General features: G+C 52.7%; 1 protein-coding gene across 1 annotated transcript in view; it reads right to left on the minus strand.

The window, feature by feature from the left end:
* Positions 1-1538: 1538 nt before the first annotated feature.
* The window catches only part of LOC127187710 (extracellular sulfatase Sulf-2-like), a 40893-nt gene continuing 20234 nt past the window's right edge, over positions 1539-22197 (minus strand). Inside the window, exons 2-3 of the mRNA XM_051143816.1 lie at positions 19386-19652; positions 1539-1900 (exon numbers count right to left, since the gene is read on the minus strand). Of these exons, the coding sequence (XP_050999773.1) occupies positions 1554-1900; positions 19386-19560 (522 nt within the window). The 5' untranslated portion in view covers positions 19561-19652 and the 3' untranslated portion in view covers positions 1539-1553. The remainder of the gene's footprint in view (positions 1901-19385; positions 19653-22197) is intronic.

Below are 22197 nucleotides of genomic sequence, written 5' to 3' on the forward strand. Positions count from 1 at the left end.
ACTCTCCCAGAACCCTTTGTGGCGGGGTGTGGTCTTTCTGCCTTCCAGGTGACTGGCCTGATGAACACTTTTGGGGGGCCTTACTAGTCATCTGTTTCCATATTTCCATTTCAGCCAGAGCTGTTCAGGACACGTGAGACATTCCTGTTCACAGACTGTCTTCTTTGGCCCACAGCATTCAGTTTGGTTTAAAAAAAAAAAAAAAATGTACTTGTCAAAATTGAGAGATTTCACTTTTTAAAAAAAGTTCAAATGTAGAGATATTTGAGGGTTCTGACTCTAAGTTGGTATGGAGAGCCTTTCTAGCCCAGTTGCACCCTCCAACAGGAGCTGCTGCCCTGCTATGTCCCCACCTATCCCATTCGAGCAATGTCTAGGCCTCTCAACCATCTAAAGCACAGAGACCTCCAACATCTGCTTTCTGCAGAGACCCCAAACCATCAGGGGTCTGCATCGCTACACTCATATGTGTGATAACTCCACACAGAGGAGGAGCCAGGTTTACAGTAGGACCTGCTTTGGGGGCGGGGGCGGGGGTTCTGGTGGGAGTCAACAGCTCCACCTACTCCCACTGGGCATCTGAGAGGCTGCCCAGCCCCATAGATGGCCATAGGAGGTGCCCGGGCCTTTCTCACTCCCACTCAAAACAGTCCCTGGGCTTGCAGCATCTGAGCCATATTATCTGGTTTCACAACTGTCCAGGCTGCTTGCCAGGGTGGGGAGTGTTTGGTTTTTTTTTTGTTTTTTTTTTTTTTTTGTTTTTTTGTTTTAATTCAAGCAAGTTCAGTGAGTTGAGTCTGGAGGACTTGGCAAGGGCGAGGTGGCTGGGCTGGGAGTACAGCTTGACCTTAGGCACCAGCCAAGTGAGTGGCCTTTCGAACCCTCACAGTACCTCCGCCATTAAGAGGACAACAGGACATCCTGCCACTGACACGCAGTATCCGTGCAATCAAAGGTTTCTCACCACAGCAACCCCTTTGTCATCCTGGTTACTCCCACAATGGACTGGTGAGTTCCCCCATGTCTGTCTGCTCTTCTGTACCTCCAACCTCAACATTCAGGAACCTTCTATCTTGCAGATGGTCTCAGTCAAAAAAAAAAAACAAAAAAACCAAAACAGTCTAAACAGCTTTTAAAAATCAGAAACCTCACACTCATGCAGGGATAACTTGTGACCTCCCTGTCAGAGAATTCACAATCTCCCTGGACTCTCCATCTTTCAAAACTCCAGTTTTGGGCTGGAGAGATGGCTCAGAGGTTAAAAGCACTGACTGCTCTTTTAAAGGTCATGAGTTCAATTCCCAGCCACCACATGGTGGTTCACAACCATCTATAACGAAATCTGGTGCTCTCTTCTGGCCTGCAGGCAGAATGCTGTAGACATAATAAATAAATAAATCTTTAAAAACAAAACAAAACAAAACAAAAAACCCTTCAGTTTCTTTGAAAAGGTCACTTTCGGAACCCACTGCAGACATGTCTACTTTCGTGTGCATAGAGATGAGCTCAGAACTTCGATGTGAAATGAAACATCTTCTAGGCATGACCCAGACTTATCTCGGGGACCGATGCAGCTCGGATGTCACACCCAGAGAGAACCTAAAGAGGCCACCTGCCCCTTGAGGAGACCCTGCAGCTCTCTCCCCACCCTGACCCTCACCTGTCCGGTAGCCTGTGCTGTTGAGGTACACGGCGAAGGTGCGGCTCTCGTGCTGTGCCTGCCAGGAGGGTGAGGAGCAGTTCTCGTTGTTGGTGTAGGTGTTATGGTTGTGGACATACTTGCCGGTGAGAATGGAGGAGCGAGAGGGGCAGCACATGGGCGTGGTCACGAAGGCGTTGATGAAGTGTGCCCCACCCTGCTCCATGATGCGCCTCGTCTTGTTCATCACCTGCATGGAGCCTGCAGGAAAAGGGTACCGGTGAGTCGCGTGGCCTGCTAGGAGGACCTGCTGGCAGCCCTGAGCCTGGCAGGCTTAGGAAAACCATGGGCTTGCATGGACCAGACCCCCAGCCCAACCAAGGAAGCCCTGGTCTCAGCCCCACTAGACACTTACACTGCATCCAAACCTGCTTTTAAGTACCTAGAGTCTAGATTCAAACCCTGTTTTGTGTCTTTTCTGCAGGGTGTTAATATACACAGATCCTTTTTTAAGCAGTCACAAATGCAGGCAGGATTAGGCTTTGTTTTGTTTGGAAGTATCCCAAGAATTATCCACTCGCACTGCAATCTAGTCCAGCCAAGCCCTAGCTAGTCTCTCTGCCGACACTTGTGGCCCCATCCCTGCTGCCTCCTTAATCCATTTGGAGTCCATACCCTTCCTCCCCTCAAGGCCAACCTATCTGCCTAATCTCATCTTTTCTGGAGAACTTTCTGGGCCTCCAGCTCCTTGGGTCTCGGATTCCCCCTAAACAAGTGCTATTGGTCCTTTAGCCCCACCAAGTAGTGAGGGTTGGTCCCTGACTGCTCTTGCTGCTCTGCAAAGGTTACAAGCAGAAGAGGGCACTTAGGAGTCAAGGAGATGAGTGTGTGTCGAGGCCTCCTGGGTGTGGGCTGGGACCTCACTGGGAGCACATGGTAAGCGTGCAATGCCAGTGTGGAGAAGAGCTGTCAGACTGCACACAGGTCGGAGTAACCCTGAGATCTAGTGGAGTGATCCATGCATGACCTTTCTCTCTTCCTTCTGTGGCCAGCCTCAGCTTCCTGTTTTCCTTGTAATTCTTTTGTGCAGGATCTCACTGTGTAGGCCAGGATGGCCCGGAACTCACAGAGAACCACCTGCCTTTGCTTCCCGTGTGTGTGTGTGTGTGTGTGTGTGTGTGTGTGTGTGTGTGTGTGGTGTGGTGTGTGTGTGGTGTGTGTATGTATGTGGTATGGTGTGTGTGTGTGTGTGTGTGTGTGTGTGTGTGTGTGTGTGTGTGTATGTAAACTCTAGCATGCCATGACAGGCATGTAGAAATCAAAAGGTAAGTTGATGAGACTGGTTCTCTCCTTCCAGCAAGTGGGTCCTGGGAATCAAACCCAAGCTCTCAGGCTTGGCAATAAGCACCTGTATCTGATGAGCCATCATCCCCCCTTGGAAACAGGGTCTCACTGTAGCCCAGGCTGGCCTGAGATTCTCACTGACTCTCCCGTTTCACCTCCTACACGTAAAATGCCTTCCCCAGGTGGGTCCTAAATCCACTGACAAGTGTCCACATGAAATTCAGATGATAAGACACTGCAAGGGCACAGGCTCCATCCCACTACGCCCCCTGACTTTGGACTTCCAGCCTGGGGGACTGTAAAAAGTACATTTCCGCTGTTTTAGCCCAAGGGAGTCATAATAACACATCAGGGACCTTGGTGGAAGCCTTCACAGGGTTGGCCGGGCAGTTGAGGTTCCCACCCTAGACCTATGTCCCTGTCCCAGCAACTCTCAGAGACAGGATGGCACTGATGAGCTCCCTCAGGGCTATGCACAGAAAGGGTTATTTGTGATCTGTCCAGTCTCTGCCACAGAGACGGAGACTCCAGAGCTCTGCTTTCCTGACCTGCCAGTGGCTTTCTCCTGCACCAGGAATTAGGTAGGTCCATGTTTCCTACTGAGATCTAGAACACCACCCCCTTCACAACCACCACCAGCACCACCCTACCACCACCGGACCATAATCACCACCACCTCTCCTCTTCCTTTCTCCTCACCTCACAGGCTCATGGTGGCCTCTTCACAGTGTGTCTGTGTGTCCGCATGCTACAGTGTATACCTATGCATGCCTCCCACCTTTTGTTTGCGACTGGGTCTTTCATTAGCCTGGAACTTTACACATGGGCCAGGATAGCTGGCCAGAACTCACAGGGGTCTGCCTGTCTCTGCTTCCTGTCCCACCACTGCTGGGGTGACAGGTACATGATTGTGTTGACTTTTTAAATGAGCTGTAGTGGTTTGGGCTCTCTCTGGGGCATTACTAACAGAGCCATGTTCCCAGGTTTCCTCATGGTCTTGTAAACACTCTCAGCTCATTTCTGCCCCAGGACCCTTGCACACACCACATCCTCTGACCAGGGTTCTCTGAGACTGCTTTGTTGACAAAGTCTGTCATTGAGAACTCAGATCAAGGGTCCTTCCTCAGCAAGTCAGGCTGACTTTCTGAGTTGATCGAGGCCTCACCAAGTTCTGGAATATCTGTATACTGGTGAGTCCAGTCCCAGACAACTACAGGGTCTGTTGACTGGTGGCAGGCGTCCCTATGGAGGCGTGACATGAGTTCCCAGCAGAGCTGAGAGAGGCCTGAGGGTGGCTAGGGAGGTGGCAGGTGTGCCTGGCTCTGACCCTGACCCAGCATCTTCCTTTGCAGGTCTGCCAGGCTGGCAGCAGGTGGCTAAGGCCACCCCTCCCGAGGGAGCCTTCACAGCTGACAGTACCTTGTAGCTACAGGGAGGGCCCTGGGCTCAATGACAAGAGAGTCTCACTGTACTAAGCCTGAGGATTACTAATCAATCCATACCACAAAGCCCCTGTTAGCTCCAAACCTGCCCTGGCCAGGACGACTGATCTTCCTGCCTCTGCGTCCTGAGTACTGGCATTACAGGCCAACATCACTATGACTAATTTATACCATACTGGGGGTGGAATCCAGTCTTGTCATGATAGGTAAACACTGCCACCTGAGCTATCTCCCCCACCTGTGTAGACCTGGCTGTCTTGGAACTCACTGTCTGTAGACCAGGCTGGCCTCGAACTCAGAGATCCAATTGCCTCTGCCTCTCAAGTACTGGGATTAAAGGTGTGCACCAGGTGCATAGTGAGCTTTAACTTTTGGCTTGAACATGTCAGAGGCTCTGAGGTTTGCCGCACTCCACAGCACACTCTGCAGTCCATGTCAACCTCACCTCCTACATCACATGTATGCAGCAGGCTCTGGAAGTCTCTGCATTACAGCCTGCTCATTGATCCAAGCTTTAGGATGAATGGCCTGTCCCTGGGTAGACTGTTGTAATAACTAACATATGGGCTGGGCATCTAGTGCTCTGCATACATGATAGGCAAAGTTATTTTTCAAAGTATCCTTTTCTGAACAGGAAGTGCCGCTGGGGCACTTGGTGACTGCTGGGGCTACACAGTGGGGAAGGTGGCAGATGAGAGCTCAAGACTCAGGCTTGTCCATGGCAGAAGCCAGGTGGTGAGTGTCCTTCACTAAGGCTGGTGATGGTGTCCTGGAGAAGTGCTGAGTCTGCAAGCCTCTGACTGACTCTTGGCTTCAGCAAGGCCCCCTTGGGGACTAAAGTGTCCTCCTATCATGACATTGATGGGGGCCACAGGGATCCTACCCACCCCTAGAGATGTCCCTTTGTGTGGTTCCAGGGGAACGTGCTGTCCACACCTGTTCACACACAGGGACAGTGGGTGGAACTGTGACAGGCAGATGGTCCTAGCTGGATTCTTCTACTAGAAGCAAGTGTCAGTCTGTTCATTATAACATGGTTCTGCTGGGCGGTATTAGTGCTGGAGTTGTGGTTAGAACTGAGAAGGGAACAGAAGCCTAGAATGTGCCCTCCCGTTCCATCTGGTGGGCCAGCCCACTCCTTTCTGCAGCACACATAGACCCACTGGACCTTGCCAGTTCCTTTTGGGCAGGGGCAAGCCTCTCTTTCCAGGACTAGGCCCACTACTTGGGTGATACCCCCAAAGGATGCAGCCAGCAACCCTTCACTTTAATCCCCTTCTCACTATTATGCAGCCTCAGGACCTCAACTCTGTCCTCAAACCCACTCAGGGCCCCAGCCCTGTTACTCCCTCTGTATAGAGTATGGTTCTCAGCACTCATATAGCTGCACACAGACACACACATAGATACAGATGCACAGACAGACAGACAGACAGACAGACAGACACAGACACACACACACACACCCAGACACCCAGACACACACACACACACCAGCTCTCCCAAAGGTTCCCAGTGGCACTACCCTGGCTATGCATTCTCCTCCCTGGCCCACTATTTCACGCCTCTTCCTGGGTTTGGCCTTGTGGCCCCACACCACTGTCTCCCACCCTCCCACCTGCATCCTGTCTGTCATTCCCACTGTCCTGGGGCCCACCTCATAGTCACTCCTGCTTTGTTTTTCTTACATGGATCCTTTGTGCTATGGGTGGAAGACACCCCCCCCACACACACACCTAGTTCACAGACCTCCAGAGAGAAAACAGAATAGCTGGTGGCAGATGCTCTGCCCCTCAGCCTCTGGGGTCCCAAGCTGGCTCCCTGAGCCATCAAACCCCCTCTGGAGGCTTGAGAGAGCACCCCAAAAGCTGTGTTGACACAAAGTCAATTGGCTTTGGGGTATCTCATGTTTTAGGGCTGGAAGCTCAGGCTTCTGCCTCCTCCCTTGGGGTCACCAGGTCCTCACTCTGCCTGGCAGATGCCATCAGGGAAGAGCTCTGGGGCAGTCAGTTAGGGGAGTACAGTTCTCAGGGCCAGAATGACAGCTGGGTCTGTGTGGAAAAGCACAGCGCACTGTGCCTCCCTTGCAGACAGTGACCCACTTTATTGAAAAGGCCCCAGTGTCGGGCTATAAAACCCACTTCTGTAATGTGAAAACACATGACCTAATGGCTCAGAGGGCTAACGGCCACTTGGCCAGGAAGATGCAGCCACACACAGGGAAAGTGGCCAGCCAACCCAAACTTGGTTTGTCCAACACTAACCTGGGGACATGTGGACAATAGCGGTCTTGGTTTCTTCTTGTGACCAAACCTTCCAGCAACACAGGGCCAGGGTGTGAAGTTATGCTGGCATCTCTTGGTGCGATTCTGATGGGCAGTGTCCCTTCCCTGACAGTGGGACTTAAACCTCGGGGCTCCAAACTCCTGACTGCTGCCAGACATCCCCACAACCGGAAACTGCTCAACCTTCTTGCAAATGCTGCATAGGGTCACCTAGCGTATCACTTGTGTGAATGTGTGTGTGTGAGTGTGTGCGCACACACGTGTGTTTATGTGCATGCGTGTGGGCACTAAGGCATAACCAACCTGAGATGAACGACTGGTGTCTCCCTGAGCTGCTCCCCACCTCATCTTTTCAGACAGGGCCTCTCATTGAACTCAAACCTGATTGGCCAAATTTGATGACCACTGAGCAATGAGTCTGCTGTCTCTGCTCCCCTCCCCCCATTTCCATCTTCCTGAACCAGGATGACAGACAGAAATACGTGTGCCACGCATGCCTTTTCCACATGGACGCTGGGGATCTGAACTCAAGTTCTCACACTTGATGGTGGGCACTTTACCTATTGAGCCATCTCTGTGTCTGTCCGTCAGTCTGTCCGTCCGTCTGGGTCTTTATTTGATGAAACCCTTCCGTCTCTGATCCAGAGAACTAAAATCATGGACGGGACGCCCTCCTCACTGCCTATTTTGATGCCTCGTACGTGGGTTTGCAAGCAGTAGAGTTAAGGTATGCCGGGCCGGGATGGACCTCAGTTGGTAGAGAGCATGTGTGAAGAAGCCCTGCTCCACCTCCAAGCCTATCCATGTGCCTGTAGTCTCAGCATTTGAGAGGTGGAGGCTGGAGGATCAGAGACCACCTTCAGCTATGAATCAAGTTCACATGCACATGCACATGCGCGCGCGCACACACACACACACACACACACACACACGCACACACACAGAAAACGTCAGTGTTTGTTGATCTAGCACATGAGACGGTCTGGCCCTGACGGTGTCAGGACATGCTGAATTAGTGTGTGTTTATTTTTTTTTTTTTACAGTGTTTTATTTTACAGTGCAGGTGATAGAACCCAGGCCTTTGAACACTGTAGACAAGAGATCTGCACCAACCCCCAGCCCCAGCCTCGCTTGCTCTTGTAAAGACCTGAGTCAGAGCAACAGCTGTCTACAGGGACTTAGCAGGTACGGAGGACTGACTTCCTTCCCTCTGTGTGCGTGCAAACCTGTGGACAGGCGGGGACCAGAGGGCCACATTGGCCGTCCTTCTCGGCTGCTCTCCAACTTCTCGTTTGAGACAGGGTCACTCACAGAGCCTGCAGCTTGCCGATGTAGGTAGTCTAGCTGGCCAGAGAGCCTCAAGGACTCTCTTGTCTTCTCTCTCCGCACTGCCTGGCTCTTACGTGGGTGCTGGGGCTGGAAGCTGGGTCTTCACACTTGTATGACGAGCATGTTCAACAGCTCAACCATCTTTCCACCCCAGGATTGAAAACATGTGCCAACTCTGCCATTCCCGGTGCCTATGCGGTTCCTGTCTAATTCCTTCCCCAGAGGCCTGGTACCCAGGGTTGGGGTGGGATGCATTACCACCCCTTGCAATAATCCCCTGAGGCACTTTGGATAGGTATCTAAGGAGATGATGCTGACCTATGCTTGCTTGTTTTACATCGTTGGGAAACAGTCTTTGAGGGTTGAGGCCTCCTTGGGAACGTGGTGGGAGGGGGACAAACACAACCAGAGTCGGTAGCCTCAGAACCCTGACGCTAATCTGCGTGTGAGCACCTCAGGTCTTGCCTGCACAACCTCGGCAGACGCTTAAGTCATCTTCCACGCTGTGTTCTCCCCCTCAGCAGTCAGAGGGCAAATTCTAACAAATTAAACCATATCCATCATGTTTGCTCAGGCACTCTCCTGCAGATACCTGCCTCATCCAAAGTAGAAGGCAAAGACCACTGAACTGGCTGGTGTCCTGTCAACTTGGCACAGGCTGGAGTCATCAGAGAGGAAGGAGCCTCAGTTGAGGAAATGCCTCCATGAGATCTAACTGTAAGGCATTTTCTCAATTAGAGATGGGGGGGGGCGGGCCTTAGCCCATGGTGGGTGGTGCCATCCCTGAGCTGGTGCTCCTGGGTTCTGTTAAGAAAGCAGGCTGCGCAAGCCAAGGAGAGCAAGCCGGTAGGCAGCACCCCTCCACGGCCTCTGCATCAGCTCCTGCCTCCAGGTTCCTGCCCTGTTTGAGTTCCTGTCCTGACTTCCTTTGGTGATGAACAGCAATGTAGAAGCGAGAGCAGAATAAACCCTTTCCTCCCCAGCTCGCTTTTTGTTCACAGTGTTTTGTGACAGCAGTAGAAACCCTAATTAAGACCTTTGGCTGACAGAACCTCAAAGACCCTGGAAAGTCATTGCCCTGATAAACTCACTTTTACCTCTCAGGCTACTTTACCCTCCCGGCCACAGTGAGGACACACCAGTCACATCCCTTTCTCATTATATTCAGGTTTCTTCAAACAGTATCTCCTTGAAGGCTCCTGCTGGGTGGCCTTGAGACCGCCCTCACCTCCACTCGTCGCCACTGACTTGGGAGGAAGGGTTATCTTTGCTCTGAGTTATTTTAAAGCTTCCAATGGCACACAGGCTGACTCTGGGTGTGCCTCTCCTCAAAGCCTTCCCTCTCTGCTTTTATCTTAGCAACAGATAACCCAGCACAGAATGTTCCAGTCGGGGGAGCCTTGGGCAAGGATGCCTCTCCCTGTGGAGACCACAGTCAGACTGCCCAGAGCACTTAGTCACGTTTTCTCACTGTCTGAAGAACGTGACTCCCCACCCGTATTTTGAAAACCAGGACATTTTTCTGGGATACCATGGAGGCGCCCAGGGCACTTGACTTTTTGACATTCCCGCTGTAACAAATACTAAACACCGTGGCTTGGAGGCCATATTGAAATGCAGGTGAATACGTAACACCCTCAATCCGACTGTTTCCTTTTGATCACGAGGAGCTCTTACTATAGTGAGAGAGTCCTGGTTCCAGGGGCTGCCTTGGTGGTTCAGTGGGCAAAGTGCCAACCACGCAGGCAGGAGAATCTGAGCTCCATTCCCAGAACCACATAAAAAAGCCAGAGGTGGCAGTATGTCCTGTCATCTCAGAGATGGTGTGTGTGTGTGTGTGTGTGTGTGTCTGTGGTGTGTGTGTGTGTACAGTACGTGTACGTATATGTGTGGTATTGTATGTGTGTGTGTATATATGTATGTGGGAATATGTATGTGTGTGTGGTATGTGGTGAGTGTGTATCTGTGAGTGTGTCGTGTGTGTATATATATTTGTGTGGGGGTGTGGTGTGTGTATATATGTGTAGTGTCTGTGTGTGTCTGTGTGTGGTGTGTATATATGTACTTGTGTGTGCTATGTGTGTTGTGTTTGTGTGGTGGTCATGGTAGAAGGATCAGGTTAGCTGCATGGCAAGTTGGAGGCCTGCCTGGGCTATTCAAGAGACCGTTTTAAAAACCAAACTAACCAACCAAAAGCAGAGCCGGGGGTGTGGTGCCATGGTAGAGCACTGTGCCCAGCATGTTCAGACCCCAGCACCACATGAGCCAGAAGACACTGCTGGGTGCTGAGGAAATCGAACAGATGGCTAATTTTCTTGATGAGCCTGTGGGTCACAAGGGACCCCTCAGGACTACCTGCCTGCTGGACATTTCCTGTATAGCAATGGCTTAGACTGGGACCGGCTGTGGCTAGAAAGACCACAGCGTGCACCTTCTACGTCTCTGCTTCTGCTCCTTCTGAGAGGTGCAGATAAGCAGATGTGGAAGGGACCATCCTGCTGCACCCCAAGACCTCAGAGTGCAGAAGAGGACAGAAGGCCATAAGGCCCGGGCAAGGGCAAGAAGCACCTGTGTCCTGCCCTATCCTGGGTCACAACATTGTGATGGTGGAGGTCATGTGGCAGCCCTCATCCAGCTGTGAGTGTCTCTGGAATATCCACAATGAAAATCCATCTTCCTGTAGGTCACCTTCCCCAGAAACACCTGTGCAACAGCCACATTGGGAGATGAGATGTCCCAGAATAGCTGTCCCCAGCATGGGCGGGACACACACACACACACACACACACACACACACACACACACACACACACACACACACGCAGCAGAGGCAACATCTGGGCAGGAAGAAGGCTGAGGCTCATGGCACACTAGGATGCTGTCAGTTCTAGGCTCTCCGGGGCCAGTGAACGGCCGCAGGATCCCAGGACCAGCGTCTCAGACACGGCTTCCTGGCTGATGCTTTTAAAGTGAATCCTCCTGACTCTAGGGAATTGTGAAATCAAGCTGGTGCCACAAAACCCCAAATCAATCAGGCAGATGCCCAGGAGACCACGCTGAACTCAGCTGTTGAATGCCAGGATGAAATCCAGGGTCATGCTGTCAATTTCTCCTTTATCAACTGCTGGCTCTGCTGGGACAAATCCCCAATGGGTATTCCTCAGTGGAAGCAGGGGACTGAGAGACCTCCCAAGGGAAGTGTGGAGGGGTGTGAGTGTAGGAACTCTGCAGGACTGGTCCCTGCTGAGAGCCTGCTCGCTCGTGCGGGAATATTTATGCTCAGCAGCCTTGCCACACCAGGTAAGTATTCTAGGATATGGTGCTTGCTTGCTGGTGCTGCCCCACGCCTTGGGGGGGAGGGGGTGTGTCACAGAGCCAGGTACCTAAGTCACTGAAAGCAACACCTGAAAACAGTGTTGTCTGTGGGAAGCCTGTGTCCTGTCTGTGGCTGGCTAGTTTGCGTGTCCACTTGTCACAGGCCAGAGTCACTTGGGAAGAGAACACATCAACTGGGAAAATGCCCCCACCAGATGGGCGTGTGGGCAAGCCATTTTACTGCTTGATGACTGAGGTAGGAGGGCCCAGACCACGGTGGGTGATGTCATCCTTAGGTGGTAGTCCTGGTTCCTACAAGGCTGTAGGCTGAGCCAAGCTGTGTGGAAACAAGCCGGGAAGCATCGTTCCTTCAGTTCCTAGGATGACAGACTACAAGCTGTAAGACGTACTAAACTTTTCCCTTCCCGAGTTGACTTTGGTCACAGTGTTTTATTAGCACAGCGACAGAGAGCCAAGCTAAGACACCACCGTTCCTCCTCTAGCCCTGTCTCTGCACAAGGTACCACGACTGGCACTCCGAGACCTCCTCCACCCACCCTCTGCACCACCTGCCAGGTGCAGCGCCTCTGCCTAGCACAACGCACTGCCTGCCGGGAAGCAGAGCTGGGGTCTCCACTGTTGTCCTCCCTCAGCTGCCTGCTCAGCATCCCCAGCACCCCATCTGATCACCCTCCCCCACCCCCGCAGCTGGTCTCCCTGGCTCCACACTCATCCTCAAACTAGCCCCCTTCCTGTCCCCAGTCAGGACTCCAGATACCTGACCTGCTCAGAGCTTGTTCCCGATCTTCCATCAGCCCTCATACCATGGTCTTGACCCTCTGGCATGGCTCACCTAGGTCCACACATCTCCCATGCCCTTACTCCTCAGCCTGGGCAGCAGTCTCCAAGAGATCCTGGTGTGACAGTGCATACCACAAGACTCTGCACCTGCTGCCCCACCCACAGCATTCTTTCTGTAGCTGCCCTTGTGGGAAGCCACTCCCCATTGTACCCACACCGCTCACTGCTGGAGGTCCTGTCCCTCATGGGACTCCTGCCTTTGTCCCGTAGTGGCTCAGACCCCAGCTGTTCCCCTTTCTTCCTTCTCAGTGGGTCTAGCTTGTATCTCAGACTGTGCCTAGTCCACAACCGGCTCTATTGTGACTAGAAGGCAGCCAGCGATCACCTTTGACCTCTGCATCCTTTGTCCCCAGAGTGGCCTGCACCAACAAACTCCTCCACCCACTAATTTTGGCTCAGGGGAGGTCCTGGCAGGAGATCAGAGAAGGCAATTGAGTCTTAGATCTGAATTCCCCTCCTGCCTCCCTGTGGTGTGGGCAGTGTTGGGTGGCTCTGCATTCCGGTTCCAGAAGCTAAGCCCTGGAGCTTTCTTCACGCCCGTTCACACCCTAGCAAAGAAGCTAAGCCCTCCCTGACTTAGCTAAACCCAAGATCACATGACTGTTGGAGATGGGCCATGTCTCGTGTGACTGCTGAGGTGTGGTCCTCAGAGACACTTAATTTACAGTTTTATCCTTTTTGCCCTTTGTCCTTTGCTTCCTGTTGCCAGGCACGAGGCGGCTGGGACAGCTGGAGCTCCAACAGCTGTTCTAAAGCACAAGGTGGCCTTGAGGACAGATGTTACACAGTAGGGACTGTAGAGTGGAAAGCTAGAGACGTGTGGGACACTCTTGAGGTTACCACACCAACTCTGGACCGCCAACCTCTGGACACTCTCATGAGATGAATGGGATGCTGAGTTTCTTTTTTCCTTTCCAAGCAGCCAAGCCTAATTCTGACGCGCTTTCTAGGATTCGAGTGAATCTGCCCCCTCAATGCCCATGTTGCTGAATAAAACTAAGAAATCTCAGAGGAATGCGCTTAGCAGTTTGAACCCAGGGTGGGCCACTCCAGAGATAACATGTGTCCACTTGCTTTCCTTCCTTCCACTGGTGAGTGGCAGCAGGAATGCTGGGAATGGGATGTCGGTGGTGGATGAAGGTGCCCTGAACTGGGTGGAATCTGGGTGCGGCGTCCCGGGCTGCCTGCCATCTGGACCCCACAAGAACCCAGGTTTCCAATCATCCATCTCTCAGTTATCAGTTGGCAGTATAGGGTGTCATTTCCTCATTTCCCAGATGGAACGTGGAGAACGGGACTGCCAGGCCCTTCTTTCCCAGGCCTGCTTTGCACGAAGTGGATGTCAGAGCTGGGGACCTGAAGTTGTACCCTGTCCTACCTTCTCCACGACATGCCGGAACCCCAGAAACCAAGCCTCACTTTCAACTTCAGACTTCACCATGGCTGCCTGTGGAGTGGCTCTTCCCTTGCCACTTATTATGGGCACAGAGCATCCCATCAATGTATCCCGACGCTTTGTCCTAGATCTTGGAGTTGTTCTCCACTGGCCACTGAGCCACTGGCACCTCCCGCCTGGACCATTGCAATAGAGCGTCTGCTGGGCTCCTCACCTGCCTGGACAGCAGAGCCTCCTCACCTGCTGGCCTGCCAGCCTCATTACAGAGTCTCTGCTCCACATATTGAAATGTAAATTAGACTGACTCCCTTCTTTGCTCAGTGTTCTCCTCATGTCCTTCCTCCTCAGAAAGCTCAAGTCCCTGCCCATCCCCGACTCCAGCCCCACCCCCCGGTTCAGAGCCTCATGCAGTACTATGACCCACGCCACCATTAGTGCCCCTCAGACTTCCCACTTCACTCCCCTGGACCACACAGCTCTGCCATGTCAGCCTGCTGTGAATGCCTCTGCCTCACATCCTTTGCACCAACTGTTACTTCTTGTTTTTCCTAGAAATTGCCTTGATAGGTCCCCAGGCCTTTCTTGATTCAATGTCCCCTTTATCAACAGGATCACCATGGATAAATTTGTAGGGTCCCCTTCCCTCTTTGCTTGACTTCTGTCCTTCTGTCGCATGCCATATTCTGGGTGTTTTGGTTTTGGTTTGGTTTTTGGCTTTTTGAGACAAGGTTTTCTCCATGTAGCCTTAGCTGTCCTGGACTTACTGTGTAGACCAGACTGGCCCCAAACTCACAACGATCCAACTGCCTCTGCCTCCCGAGTGCTGGGATTAAAGGCATGTGCCACCATGCCCGGCCCCATATGCTGGGTGGTTGTTCGTTTGTTTTGTTTTGTTTTTTGAGGCAGGGTCTCTCTGTGTAGCCCTGGGTGTCCTGGAACTCTGTAAGCCAAGCTGGCCTCGAACTCAGAGATCTGCCTGCCTCTGCCTCCCAAGTGCTAGGATTAAAGTCATATGCCACCACTGCCTGGCTCCTCTGCTGTGTGTTTTGCTTTGGCTATTGACCTAAACCTGTGCTATAAGGCAAGCCCTGAATCAGGCAAGATTCTGTCTATCTGTTTGTTGCTTGGTGCCCATTGTTTGAGAATATGTACTCAGTGATACAAGGGGCAAGTGTGGCATGGGAGGCTCATCCTGCAGCTGAGACATGTGGGAGAAGCCCTGGTGACTCTTGATTTGACAGTCCTTGCTGCTGCTTGCACCCTCCAGGGGCAATGCTCAGTTTCCCTTCAGGGAAACCAGCCCAGCTCCCCTCAATCCCAGTCCAGGTCATTGCCAGGTTGTGTAATGGCCTCGTTGGCTACACTGGGCCTCATGGGGAACTGTTAATACCTGCTTAATGAGCTGGTCTGAAAACAGAGCCAGCTCTCAGGAAGGTAGAGCCACATATGGCAGGTGACATCCAGAGGGGGCTGCTCCTGGACCCAAATGCACCTGAAGCTCCAAAACTTGCATTTTTTATTTTCATGCCTCAGTAAGTTCCCACAATGATTAAGTTGAGTTCAAGGAAGCCACTTGTAACTGGGAGAGTCAAGACCAACGGGCTGGGGCTGTGCCTGTCTGGGTTTGCTTTGTTTTTGAGACACAATCTAATTATGTAGCCCAGGTTAGCCTGGAACTTTTGATCTTGCCACCTCCGCCTCCTGAGTGCTGGGGTGACAGGGACATACTTCTAAGCCTGACTTCATTCATGAGCTCTTGTATCTGTCCCTACAGCAGCTTAGTGGCCCCTCTTGATGGTAGTGCCACATGGCTGACCTTGGCTGCCTATGATGGAACAATCTGAGCTAACAGTTCTGGTTCAAACTGTGTGTGACTCCCCCAGGGCTCTCAGAGGCCAGCTGAGCCCTGGAGAGGTCCTGAAGCTGGCCTGCCTCTAATTAACTTGGCCAGTGCTGGTAGAACCTAGCATCTCCTTGGCTAACCTGGACACAGCACGGCATGTGACAGGACTGTGACATCATTGGTAACGCTATCCCACTGTCCTGCTGATGTTCTTGTATCCCTTCAGAGACCACCTTATTTATCTGCAGACAGACAGACAGACAGACAGACAGTGCAGGTGCTCACTCATTGATGCTCTGTGAACCCAGCACCCAACACTTCCCAGTGACAATCAGGGAAGAGCAGATGTGCCAGGAAAGCCAGGTGAACACAAACAGCAACCATGAGATAGAATGTTTGTCCCTCTTCTCACTGGGTCCTGATGAGAGTGGACAGCTGTCCCCACCTGGGACCGGAATGAAGCTCAAGCTGAGCTCTGCCGAGAGGCCTCCAGCTAGAGGCCCTCCGGAGCTGCCTCACAGACAAGCACAAAATAGCAGCCGATGAATTTTTCAGGACCACCCTTGGCTTGCCGGTGGTGGCCAACTGTGAGATAATGTGCTGGGCTTTTGGGGCTCATGCATTATTGATCTGGGTCTGTCTGGTTTATAAAAAGCCCATCAGCCCCCCAACTACCTATTTCCCGCCCACACTCCTCAAGGAGGCTCAGTTTTGTTTGCCTAGGATATCGCATGTGAGGAGGTGATGGTTGGTAGGCACCAATCTCTGTCATCCAGGGCTGCGGGCGGGAGCTGTCATAGCACAGACTATGTGAGGCCCTGTCCCCACTGACTGGCTCCCAGAAATTTACATTTCAGAACACTCATTCTTGTGCAAAGAGGCATATCTGCAGATTCTGCCAGTTAACTTGTGACAGTTAAGTATCAATGCGGAGACACTCTGAACAGCCCATCACCCATCCCAGAAACCAGTTGAGCAGAGCGTTGAGTGGTGAAGGCCACGGGTTCTAGGTTCAAATCCTGTTGCAACCCATCTTAGCTGTGCGTCTTGGACTTGTGGTTTAACATCTTTGTGCCCCCTCCCTCCCCCACCCCAAGATGGAAAGGGGGATGGGTGCTGACTTACAGCCAGCCATGGTTTGTTCTCCCGTCTCATCTCACCCATGACTTGTTGGCTTACACTGGTTTGATAAGAGTCAGATTCAAGGTTGAGATGTGATTCTGTCTTAGCTGGGTCATGCAGCTGGGAGCAAGAGCATTGTCCTGACAATCAGCATTTAGTCGCTGCTGGTTCAGATCCGGCATGGACCCATGCATCCACAGACGCGCAGCTTGGCCTCTGCCCACCTGACTCTGAGCACATTACTTCACAGTTGGCTACCACCAGTGTCCATCTTGCTCCTGGAGGGCCTATTGAGAGCCCTCTGTGCCTCCTCTCACCCCCGTCATGTTATCGGCATAGCAGAGGGGTCTTTTGGGAACTCAAGTGAGGCCGCAGCCCTCCCCCTCCACACCCTCCTGACCTGTTTCCCTAAGAATGACATTCCAGCTAGGTGTGGTGGCTTATGCCTGTCACCTTAACACTCAAGCGGCAGAGCCAGGAAGATCCTGAGTTCAAGGCTAACTCGAGCTTATAGCAAGACTTTGTCTCAAAACAAAAACAAAACAACCCCCCCCAAATAAAACCAACAACAACCCCCACCACAGCCCCAAACCAATATCCCTCTGTTCCCTCACTGGTCCCAGTGGCTCCACCTTGCTTTGCATCAATGTTGCACCTCTTTGCCAGCACAGTGTCCCCCCTGCCAGTATCTCCCAGCATCTCCCAGAAGAAACAATTTTTGTTAAACCTGTGCTGCCTGACTGAGTGGCCATGTGGGGTGCCTTGGGTGCCTGACAGGAGTGCCGTTAGCTTGAAGGCCACAAGAAGGGAGTCCAGGACCCCAGAGGCCAGGTACTGCTGCAAGGAAATCACCAGCCAGCCCCCACCCCACAATCTCATGTTACAGACTCCTCCCCAGCAAGCAGATTAGCACCATGTATGTCAAGCCAGCTGCAAAGCTCCGAGCCCCAACTGCTTCTGGACCATTGATTGCTCCGGCATGCCTAACCCCAGAAAGGAAACCAGGAGGCGGGGTCATCAGTACCAACTGTCAGGGCTGGCTGGCGTTCATGCGAGCAGCCTTTTGGAGTAGTTAAAACACAGGCGCAGGTTACAAAGATTCACCGTGTAAGACATTCCCTTCATTCCCGCAAACTATATTCTGTTATCCTCAGAGAAAGGATGGAGGAAAAGCGCTCACCCCTCACCTGGTTAACAACATCCACCTAGTCAGCAACAACAGCTATGCCCCATCCTCTGCCAGTCTTTCCGGGCTTCAGCCATAACTACTTCCTTGATCCTGCCCCAGGGTCTTTGCACATCCTGTTCCCTTACCTGGGACACTTGCCTCCAGATTTTCACAATGTACAGTAGTACAAATGACTCGGAGGGGTGTCTAACTTACAGAGGGAAACCACATTACCGTGCACACTGTGCAGTATAACAGTCCCAAGCCACATGTGGCTGTGAAGCCCAGGAGAGGTGGCCAGTCCTAACAGAGATACACACATGCTAGGTGGTCGGGGCAAGGTAAAGGGAGGCAAAACATTCGCAAGTCATTTTCTCTACTGACTACACGTCAGATGGCAGAGTGTGCATGTTGGGCTAAACAAAATGTTACTACAATTCATTAGTTTTGTTTCACTTTTTTTTTTTTTTTTTTTTAATTTCTGGATCTCATGTAGCCCAGGCTGGCCTCCCACTACCTATGTTTGGTTTTCCGAGACAGGGTTTCTCTATGTAATAACCCTGGCTATCCTGGAACTCTCTTTGTAGACCAGTCTGGCCTTGAACTCACAGAGATCCGCCTGCCTCTGCCTCCTGAGCGCCCACAAGCTCTATAGTAGCTAAGGACTTTTAATTCTTTTGCCTTCGTCTCCCAAGTGCTGGGATTATAGTTCTGTGTCATCGCACCTGGTGTATGTAGCGCTGGGGATGTGGCACGCAGGACTTTGCCAGGCAAGCACTTTACCAACCGAGCCACTTGCATTTGTGAATCATGCTATACAGTTGTCCCTCAGTGTGGGAGGGCCCAGGTTCTGAGGATGCTCAGGCCCTCGAATTAACTGCTGTGCTCTTTGCTAATCACCTGTACCCCTCTTTATTTGGCGCTAGATGACCTGCGACATGGGGCGCGGGGTACTGCGCGGGGACTAACAACTGACTAAGGAGGATGCCCACACACACTGCAGTGCTTTTTTTTTTTTTTTTTTTTTTTTTTGATCCACGTTTGGTTGAATGTGAAAATGGAGAACAGAGGCTACAGAGAGCTGAGCGTCTATGAGACAGCACAGACGCGGGGTTCAGCTGGGGAGGAACCCATACGTTGACTTCAGGGAGACACAAGGAGGGAGAAATGGGGCGCACTGGGAGATGCCCCCACAGGTGAGCGAGAACAGATCTAGACCTTTCTGGTAGTGACCTCAGTTTTGGGGTCTCCTACTGGTGCGAACAGAAAGAAGGCTTCTTGTAGCAGAAAGAGCAAAAGCCCGCAGCGCTGCTCAGCCTGGAAGGAACAGGGAATGGCTTAGCTGTCAGCCAAGGCCATGGTGCAGTAGCTTAGGAGAGCAAGGTGGACCACAAGAGCGAACTTAGCTTACTCTACTTCTTATGTTGTAGAAATTGGGGAGATCACTCTACATTGTGAAGTTGGTGGTCCCCAATTTTGAGGTTCACTAAGAACCTACATTCTCAAGGCCCCCAGATGTGAGCTGGCTTGCTCCCTCTCAGAAGCGAACTCCACACAACCGCCTGGTACCTGGAGCTATGGGACTGTGGGGACATGACACCTCCAGAGCCCCAGGTGTTGCTGGGCAGCTCAGGCACTCACCCAGCTCCACGTCCTGGTCATCCGTGAGCACCAAGATGATGTTGGGCCGGATGTTCCTGCGGTCCCTCTGGAAGCGGCCTTTCAGGCGGGGATGGGACAGGAAGGCGGAGCTACCAGCCAGCAGGGAGAGGAGAGCCGTGGACAGCAGCCATAGTGGCAGGCCAGGGGGTGCCATTGGCGCGGTTTGCTGGTCTGTTGCTTCTTCTTGGATGCAGAGGCTGAGGTGGTGTCTTGTGGATGGGATTCCTTCCCCTCTTCCCTCAGGATCTGAAGGATGAAAGGGTAGACAAGCGTCAGTACCGACATCACAGTTGCCCCTGCTGCACTGCGCTGCTGCCTCACACAAGGAAGGACCAGTGTGGGCATGGACAGCCTTTCCCGTGCTCTAGAGCGGCGTGGTTCTGCAGCTAAGCTAATGGAGTGTTTACAATTGGCTCAGGGGCAGATCGGCAGCAGAACTGTCCACAAGGACTTCCCTGGAGGACAGTGAAGAAGCCTTAACAGATAAGAGTGTGGCTCTGACTACCTGCTTACCAGGACAAGGAAGGGGACAAGCCACCAGCACCTCTGCTCCACCCTTCCCTTCCAGCCCCAGCAGCAGATGGCTTGGGTCACTTGTATGCTTGGGGGGGGGAGGGAGGGGTGGTCATAGGTTCCTGGATCGGACTCACCCCTCTGGGGTTGTTATCCATACACGTAAACAAAGGAACCCCAGTTTCCCCATGGCCAAGCTAAGGACTCAACTCAACAGGCTACGTGTGCAAGGCCTCATCCCCCATCCCACAGATGGGCAAAAGGGCTCCTATCAGACTGAACTGGCAGAGTAAGTCACAAGAGTGCGGAAAGAGAGCCAGGGAGAGGGACTGTGGCTTCCACACTAGCCTGTCATCCTTGACCCCAGGGTGGGCTGCATCTCCAGCAAAGGCGGGCGAAGGAGGTAGGGGATGGGGCGCTGCTTACAGTCACCATCCATGTCACCTGCCCTGGGGCTGTAAAAGTGCCCAGGGGTGTTCCACCCCTCAGGGAAGCTGGAGGGAACTTCCTAAAGTGACAGGCAGATTGCCTGACTCAGCACCCCCCCCCCCACTGTGGTGACAGCGACTCAAATCATAGGGCCCGGCGTGGGGGAGGGGTGCCCGCTTTTGGTGGCGCCTGGCTCCGTGCTCAGCTGCTCTGACCTTCTCCTTTTATCACCATCTCTCACTCACTTCTCCCCCCCCCCCAGTACCCCCCCCCCTCGCCAATGCTTCTTTCTGGCCACCATGGGATCATTTTTGACATTTGCCCTTTTTTGCAAGCACTGTAAGTGTTGTCATGGTACGCCGGGCTCTCTCTGCTCTGCCAAGTCTAGGCACTGATGTCGCCTCCTCAGACAGGCTCACCCTGGCCCCCATCCAAGCACTCTATATATTTTATCACCTGTTCGGTTTCTCTCAATCAATCACCACCTCACCTTGAAATGGTCTTATTCACTGTGCCATCCACACACAGCCTTGTCCCTGTCCCCACACACAGGAGGGACAGCTCCATGAGGGCAGAGACGGGGCTTGGTGTTGGTCACAGCTCAGTCCCCTGTACCTTGGGCAGTGCCTGATGAAAATACATAGGTAACTAGAGACGTGGAGAGTTCTGGAGAGTGAGGGAAGCTAGGCTCTCGAGGGCCACTGTCACACCCTGGGTCACCCACTTGCTTATCCAGACATTTCCAGGGCCTCCAAGGAGGAACCAGCCATACTGGCTTTCAGGACGGAGCCATCATTAGAGGAGCTCCAGGGAGGGTGTTGGTGGGGGCTCTTCAGCCTCTTTTTTGTTTGTTTGTTTGTTTGAGACAGGGTGTCTCTGTGTAGCCCTGGCTATTCTGGAACCCACTTCGTAGACCAGGCTGGCCTAGCACTCATGATCCACCTGCCTCTGTCTCCCGAGTGCTCAGATTAAAGGCATGTGCCGCCATGCCTAGCTACTGTTCAGCCTCTGATCTCTTCGGTAGAGCAGTGCCTGAGTCTACCTCTGGAAGCTATCTGAGAACTCACCTATTTGTCTTCCTCCCGCTCCCCGTCCTCACCCCACAGTTCTGCTGGGGCCACACAGAGCTACTCCTCCAGTCTTTTAGTCTAGGGTAGCTATGCCCACTCCCCCACCCCCTCACGCCCCCACCCCCGGCTCAGAGCCCCAGCTCCAACTCAGGTGCTACAAAAGGCTGATGAGAACAGTGCCCACAAAGAGCTGGGGGAAGAGTCACGACACCAGGCCATTGGAGGGCACAGTAGGAAGCCTGGCATGTGCACTGAGGTTGGCACCCAAGAGGGCAGACACTGGCTACCTTGGCCACCTGCCATGTTAAAGCTTGTATCCACCACCAGAGAGAACCAATGCAGTGGCCTCTCTGATCCACCCTGAGTGAGAACCGTTAAGAGCACAGACTTTCAACTTCCTTGTCTGGTCACTTCAAAATCGCTCTGCCTCAGTTTCCCCATCCGATAACTGGGAGTGAGAGATGAAACAGGTCACCCAGAGGTGGAAACAGAGCTTTCACACTACAGTGATCACCCTTCTGCTGGGTTTCTGCAGCCCCCTCCAATGCCTACGGACTTGGGATCTCTTCTTTCCGCCCCTGACAGCCAAGAAGACAGATTGTACGCACAGGCACCCAGAGAGGACAGCAGAGGGCATCTGAACCTTGCCCTCCTGACAGCCCGTGCTTCTTTTCACCTGAAACTTTGTCGTCCACGCTGGGATTCCAGAGGTGCACCACTATGGCTTATGCTGTGCCACGAATCAAACCCGGGTGTTCACGTACTAGACAAGCTTGCAA

This window comes from Acomys russatus, chromosome 4 (assembly GCF_903995435.1).
Source record: "Acomys russatus chromosome 4, mAcoRus1.1, whole genome shotgun sequence".
NCBI classification, from domain to species: domain Eukaryota; kingdom Metazoa; phylum Chordata; class Mammalia; order Rodentia; family Muridae; genus Acomys; species Acomys russatus.